Genomic DNA, 7899 nt, shown 5'->3' with positions numbered 1-7899 from the left:
TGTGGTACACTTTTATTTTTCATTTGATTTTTTAAGTAGATTCAGTCAAAAATTATTAATTTTGGCATTTTGTACGTTTTTTTAGACATGAATAAATTCAAATGCTAAATTTTGTCAAAAAGAAGTTAGAGGTAGTTTTGTTTTTCACTCAACAAGATAAAAAAAATTGGTAAAATGGTTCAAAAAATACATTATGTTGTCCATTTCTGAAAGTTTTAGTATGTTTTTAGCCAGAAACAGAACAATTTTGCAAAATTTTGTTAAAAATAAACCGAAAGTTTATCAAATTAGGCCAAAACTAGTGTTATTTTTGCATTTTTAAAGTGTTTCAGCACGTTTTTAAAATACATTCAAATTTTTGCTAAAATTGACTAAAAAATTACGAAATTATCTATTTTAAAATAATTTTTATAAATTACCGCCCAAATGTTAGTAAAATTATCTTCTGTTATTCTTTTTTCAGTTCTCAAATAAAGAAAAATTAAATGTGTCACGGGACTCACAGGGGATGACAAAATTGAGCGACTTAAAAAAAATTGTTAATGTAAAAAATGTTTTTTAAATTCAAATAAAAGTTTAAATATGTTTTTTTGGAACCGATTAAAATGCTCTATGAATGACGAGTAGTTTTCGAGATTTTGACACATTTTGTAATGAATTTTTGGAATACTAAAAACTTTTTTTTTCAGTTCAAACAGAAAAAAACGGAAATGCGTCACAGGAAGGATAAGAATATTGAGTAACTTTTGTAAAAAAATTCGTTGTTGAAATACATAAAAAATTATCTTCTGTTATTTGATTTTTTAATTATTGATATAGTAAATTCATCAATAATGATGACACTATTTTTTTTTCTATTTTTTTAGAGCATTGTGTACGTTTTTTCAGCCATGCAGAAAGTCATACTTAATTTTCTCAAAAACAAGTTGAAAAATCGAGAGATTGTTTTGTTTTTTTAAATGATATTTTACTCAACAAGGTAAAAAAAATGCGAAAATGGGTCAAAAAGTATATTATTTTGTCCATTTATGAGCGTTTTAGTATGTTTTTAGCTCAAAACTAGTGTTATTTTTGCATTTTTAAAGTGTTTCAGAACGCTTTCAGAACAAACATTCAAATTTTTGCTAAAACTGACTGAAAAATTACGAAATTTGATTGAAATTAATATTATTTTAGCGTGTCTCACTCGATTTAGTTTGTTTTTGAACCAGAGACTCATTTATTTTACAAAAAAATTGTAAAACAACCTTAAACACAACAAAAATAAATCTAAATTCATGTTATTTCTTTTGTTTCATTCGATTTAGCTCTTTTTGAGTGAAATTTTGTCAAAAAAATTGAACGAAAAATCCAAAATATGGTCGAAAATGGTGTTAATTGCAAGATTTTTCTAAACAAACCAAAAAAACATAAAATTAGGTCATTTTTGCCTTTTTTGCCTTTATCAAGTGTTTTAGCATGTTTTTCTAGTTAAAACGTAAATATCGGGTAAATGGTTTGGTGTCAAAAAAATTTAATTTGGCAACCTTGACTTTCAAATTTAAACGTCAAACTTTTATAGACAATTGTCATTCATTTGCGACGGACGACTGCTGATTTAGCCGTCACCTAATAATTCTGATATAACAAATTTAGAATTACCACTAATTCAGTGTTGCCAACAGATTTTTTGACACTCGGTATTTCGCAAAATTTAATTAAAAACTATCCAAGAAATTATAAAATTACCTATTTTTGAGTTTTTCGAGCGTTTAAGCACGCTTTTGAGCAAATTTGTGAGATTTATGTAAAAAAACGTGAATTTTCAACAGTATTAAAAAAATTTAAATCATATAATCTTGTAATCTGGTGAAAATAGGTGTAAATCTGTTAACTTTACATTTCATATCTAATGAATATAATTATTTTGAGCATTTTGGCAAACTTGAGACTTAAAGTTATTTTTTTTAGGTTTTGTGCCATTTTTTCGTCATTATGTTATATTTACTTGGTTTTAATATACATTTTTAATAAAAAATTACTCTTTTCACTTATGCAATGTCTGTTATTGTTGCATAAAATGAAGTTGTACAAACTATGAAAGTAATTGTTTATTTATCAGCATAAGCGAAAAATTTTTTAATTTGAAAGCTACAATTTTTTGCTGTTTTATCGGTGTTTGAACAACAATATAAACATAGTAATTTTGTAAAAATTACAATAAAAAAGTAACATAAACTATTTTTGTTCCAATCTAGTGAGGATCTGTAGAAACCATCACTTTTAAATGTCACAACACCTCAAATTATTGTATCCTTCTTTCATAAATATAATGGCAAAAGCAAAATGCCACAACTGCGAGACAAAATGTGGTAAAGGCAAAATAAATCCCGAAGTTTTAATAAAACTAGAGGATGGATTTCGAAGATTAGCAACTTCAAATTCCCAATCACTTTTAAAAAAATACTTGACACAATCTGTTTTTGACAAATTGAAAAACAAGAAAACTGGTTTTGGTTCCACCCTTTTGGACTGCATCCAATCAGGTCTCGAGAATCCCGATTCAAATATCGGCGTTTACGCCCCTGATCCCGAAGCTTACACCGTTTTTGCCGACATTTTCGACCCCATAATCGACGAGTACCATGGAGGGTTCAAAAAGACCGATCAACACCCCCCTAGCACTTGGGGGGATTTAAAATCGATCGGGGATGTGGACCCCGAACAGAAATATGTTGTTTCGACAAGAATTAGATGCGGGAGGTCTTTGGCAGGCTATCCCTTCAACCCTTGTTTGACCGAAGCCCAATACAAAGAAATGGAGAAGAAAGTCTCAGGGACTTTGATGTCACTAAGTGGGGAATTAAAGGGGAAATATTACCCTTTGACGGGGATGTCAAAACGGGATCAACAACAATTAATCGATGACCATTTTTTGTTCAAGGAGGGTGACAGATTTTTACAAGCAGCTAATGCTTGTCGATTTTGGCCCACAGGAAGGGGAATTTTCCACAATACGAATAAAACGTTTCTGGTTTGGCTCAACGAAGAGGACCATTTGAGGATTATCTCCATGCAACCTGGGGGGAATGTTGGGGATGTCTACCAAAGACTGGTTTGTGCCGTTGAGGAGATTGAAACCAAGTTGAAGTTTTCGCGGAGTGACCGGTTTGGTTACTTGACTTTTTGCCCGACTAATTTGGGTATGTAGTCATAAAAATAGTGGTCAAATAACGAAAATTCCGACAGGGCTAAATTTTGGTGGAAACTTTGGGTACACTATTGGAAATAAAGTATCAAAAGTCCCCATCGATCCCATGTGTGCTAAAAAAGTTATTCGGGGTCAAAGGTCAAATTTTGACGTTTTTTAAATTTTTTTCGAAAACGGTAAGTTTTATCAAAAAAGTAGCCCAGACAAAAATTATAGATCTTAAAATTATCTACAAAAATGGTCTTTATACTTTTTTTCTAAGAATCACCATTCCTGAGATATTGCGATTCTAATAATTGAAAGAGTCATGTTTTACATGATATGTACATACAGAGTGCGCCAGAACTCACGTCCCAAAGACAAATGCCATGTAGGGTAAGGTACCAGGAACATAGAAAAAATTAAAAAAAAAATTTATCTATAAAAATTTCAAAGTTATGAGAGTTTAAATTTTGCACTTTGACTCTTATTTATTTCTGTTGGAAAAATAATTTTTCAAGTTTTTTTGCTACAGGCTATTAGAAGCGGAAACAAGGAAGCTGTATCCTAACTTGTAACTCTGTTTAATGTTATTTGTGGCTTTTAATGACATAATTTTTGTACTTTTACTAAATAATTATAAAAAAAACGTATACAAAATCATCAGTATTATTACATAGACATAAAAAATCTCAAATGTCAAAATTTTTTGGCAGAGAATTTTTTAAACATTTTTTCAGTACTCTGGAGACTACTCAATTACTCCCTTTCAAGGAAGTGCGCGATTTTTTAAACACCCTGTATGTATTACCAAATATTTTTTTTTAAATTAATGGAATCGAGATATTTATAAGATTAATGAAATAGAAGAAAAATTTGAAGTAAGATAAGATACTAAACATAAAAAATGTTAAAAAAATTCTATCTGTCAAAAAAATTTGACATTTGTTTTTTGACAATTGACATTTTTTTATGTCTATTTAATAATACTGATGATTTTGTATATTTTTTTTTACAATTATTTAGTAAAGGTACAAAACTTTTGTCAATAAAAGCCACAAATGACATTAAACAGAGTTACAATTTAGGATACAACTTCCTTGTTTCCGCTTCTAATAGCCTGTAGCAAAAAAAACTCGGAAAACTCGGAAATAAGAGCCAAAGTGCAAAATTTAAACTGTCATAACTTCGAAATTTTTATAGATAGAATGTTTTTTTATTTTTTTTATGTTCCTGGGACCTTACCCTACATGTCTTTGGGGCGAGAATTCTGGCGCACTCTGTATGTAGAACGTTACTCCTTCAACTTTTAGAATCGCGATATCTCAGGAATGGTGATTCTTAGAAAAAAAGTATAAAGACCATTTTTGTAGATAATTTTAAGATCTGTAATTTTTGTCTGGACTACTTTCTTGATAAAACTTACCGTTTTCGAAAAAAATTTAAAAAACGTCAAATTTTGACCTTTGACTCCAAATAACTTTTTTAGCACACATGGGATCGATGGGGACTTTTGACACTTTATTCCTAATGGTGTACCCGAGATCTCTACCAAAATTTAGCTCTGTCTGAATTTTAGTTATTTGAAATGTCAATTGGACCGGACTAATGATTTTTTTTTTTTTTTTAAATGAATTATTAATTTAGGTACGACGATAAGAGCTTCGGTGCATATTCAAGTGCCTAAATTGGCTAAAGATAAGGCGAAATTGGAAGCGGTTGCAAATCAGTTTAATTTGCAAGTGAGGGGGACTAGAGGAGAGCACAGTGAGGCTGAGGAAGGGGTTTATGATATTTCGAATAGGAGGAGATTGGGGCTTACGGAGTATGAAGCCGTGAAGGAGATGCATGATGGGATTTTGAAGATTATTGAAATGGAGAGTTGCATGTGATAAATAAAAAATACATTTTTGTGAGGTTTTTTAATAAAAATTTAAAAACGATATTTAGTTATTTTTTCTCGCTACTCAGTAGTGTATTTTTTCAATTTTTTTAACATAAAAATCAATTTTTTAAAATTTAGGAACTTTTGTCTTATTATAAATGTCACAAAGATTGAAAAATTCGATTTTCGAAGTATTAAATCGCAAAATTTTGTTGAATTAACGATGAATACTGCAAATATTTCAGGCACACCACCTGAAATAAGAGAAATTGCTCGAAACGCCGCTGAAAAGCACCATTTCCAACCTATAGAAAGTAAATAGTACTAGTCTATTTCAGCACCCGAATTGGTGTTGAAATGGCTCATTAAAGCATCGGTTTTGGTATCAAAATAAGCTTTCTTTCAGACGCAAAATAAAAATTCTATTTCATTTGTTGACTAGAAAATTTTAGTTTGATTACATTGGGTATAATGTGTATAAAAAATTAAGTAAAATTTCATAATTTATTGCTACTGAACTTTGTCTCGTGCCAAAACATTGCAAAAATTATTTCAAAATAAAGATAATCAACAACTTATTAATAAAATGTCAATGTTTTAAATTTTGCAATAGACACTTGGAATAATTCTCGCAATTACAGAGTATTGATGAGCAAAGTGCATTTAAAAAAAAAATAAAAAAACATCCGTTATGAAAAATATTTTACGGTGGTATAAAAAAACTAAAATAACTTTTAGAAAGAAAAAAATTGCATTTTCATTTCTGAAATTGGACACTTATTTTGGAACAAAGAAAGTAATAATTATAAAAAATGCAACCGGTCCAAACGTGAGCTGAATTTTTTCTCTTCATGTGAAATTAGTCTGTTAAACTTTATTTACAGTTTTTTTTTATCAAAATAAAAAAATTATTGCTAAAATTTACCGCCTCTTAAATTTTCTATTTATCAGAAATCGAAATTGCGAATAATTCTGGATTTTTATTGTGGCAAGAAAAAAAAAATCTTATTTATATTTATATTATTTATATATCGAAAAAGTCGTTAAAGAACATATTAAAATAGAATTTTTAAAGTCACATTAAACTTATTAAATCACTAATCTTCGACTTAATTGAAACAGTACAGTTTTCGATTAACCAAAAATAACAAACAATAATGGATTATTTGTTTTGTTTTGTCCAAAATTAAGACCAAATTATACTTATAACGGGTTTACGACGCATTTTCTCTACGGATACAACCAAATATTGATGACCCTGATTTTTCTTAAGATTGTGAATGACTTTTTAAAATACCAAATTATTAATTGCTGGAAAGTAAGTAATAGTTATTTATCTGTTTTATTTGCTCAGTTTTTTTTCCATAACTATAAATTTTAAATTACACTTGAATACGTTTTTTGCAAATTACTATGAATATGTCTAAGAATGGAAAAAAGAAAATAAGGGAAACACTAAGTAAATGATTTATTAAAAATAAAAGTACAGTTTTAAATCTTTATTTTTGCATATAAAAAGCAAGAAAGAGCAACTCTCTACTATACACAATCATCAACAAGTCATTAAAATCGTTTTATGAATAAAACATTTGAGATTAACCAATACTCATTAAGTCTGAAATAATTACAGAATAGTAGAGTTGCTCATTTATCAGAAATACTAATAATTCTGATTGGCTGTTTTATTTATTCTCCTTGGAACAACAACATAGCAAAATAGGAAAAAAATAACAAATTTGCGTTTTAATAAAATAAAAACGATCTCGAAAACCAACCAATAATTAACAAAACGCGACTATTTGCTGTACTTCCCCTAAATCAGTGACACAACGAAAACAAAATCAGGCAAAAATTTTTTAGTGGTAGTAATAGTACTAAAATTATATTCTAGAAACAGCCAAATTTAATAATATTTGCATTTGTGTTCAATTGTAAAAAAGTTAAATGTGGTAGAAAAAAAATTGTAGGTATTTTATTTTTAATGTGATAAAAATTTTAATTCAGCAATAATAATTATTTCTGGTTGTTTTAAACGAGGCCATTTTTGCGGAGATTATAGAAAACTAAAACATAAAAAGCGGAGATTTGTGACACCTGGAATAAAAATTTAAGTAAAAAAACAAGTCAAAATGCACACACCGAAACAATAAGTTGGTAATCTACACAAATCTCGGTCAAAACAATACAATTCGTCATAAATATCAAAAAAAATTAATTTCTCAACATGATGAAAGGATCTGAAATTTAACAAATTAATAATTTACTTATGATTTATCCCCAGTTATTACCATTGAATTTTGGCACCACTTTGTGTATTGAAAACCCTTCGCTGTACTATAATTCCAAATCTTTTGAACTGACAAATATTGGAATATCATTAAATAAAGGCAAAATAAAATATTTGGCTAAACTCTTAAAATCATTATTATCTATTTACAGAAAATTACAGTTTAATACGATTAGTAATACGATTAGCTACAAACAAAATTGCTATAGTTATTCTAAAAAGTTGATAACTTTTTTTATACAAAATTAAAAACAAATGATTATTGATAGTTGTGAATTGCTCAAAGAGAGAAACGAAAAAATCTCTCAGTAAAACATTTATTTGTTTTTCAACTTTTAACTACAATCAGCGTAGAAAAAATTGTCCTCTTAATAAACCTAGAAACCACACCCATTGTAAACGTCATTTCTTAATCAACAATATATTTAGTTTGAAGTGAAGCTCAGTTACCGATTTTACTTTCAATTGAGTAAACAACAAATTATTTTAAAAAATTCACAACCTTATACTATAACTAAAAATTCAATTAAAAAATAATTATAATTGATGTTTAATTAG

The 7899-nt window shown here is 28.4% G+C and overlaps 1 protein-coding gene across 1 annotated transcript; it reads left to right on the top strand.

The window, feature by feature from the left end:
* The first annotated feature begins 2261 nt into the window (after positions 1-2261).
* On the top strand, positions 2262-5112 carry LOC123007413 (arginine kinase-like). Its single transcript, XM_044402709.1, has 2 exons — positions 2262-3182; positions 4817-5112. Exons 1-2 carry the CDS (start codon positions 2267-2269, stop codon positions 5059-5061), a joined length of 1161 nt encoding a protein of 386 aa, XP_044258644.1. The 5' UTR covers positions 2262-2266; the 3' UTR covers positions 5062-5112.
* Positions 5113-7899: the final 2787 nt, after the last annotated feature.

This window comes from Tribolium madens, unplaced genomic scaffold, assembly GCF_015345945.1.
Source record: "Tribolium madens isolate multiple individuals breed KSU strain unplaced genomic scaffold, Tmad_KSU_1.1 Scaffold_11;HRSCAF=98;Tcas5.2_LG3b, whole genome shotgun sequence".
Classification (NCBI taxonomy): Eukaryota; Metazoa; Arthropoda; class Insecta; order Coleoptera; family Tenebrionidae; genus Tribolium; species Tribolium madens.
This window is presented reverse-complemented; position numbering and strand designations above follow the sequence as displayed.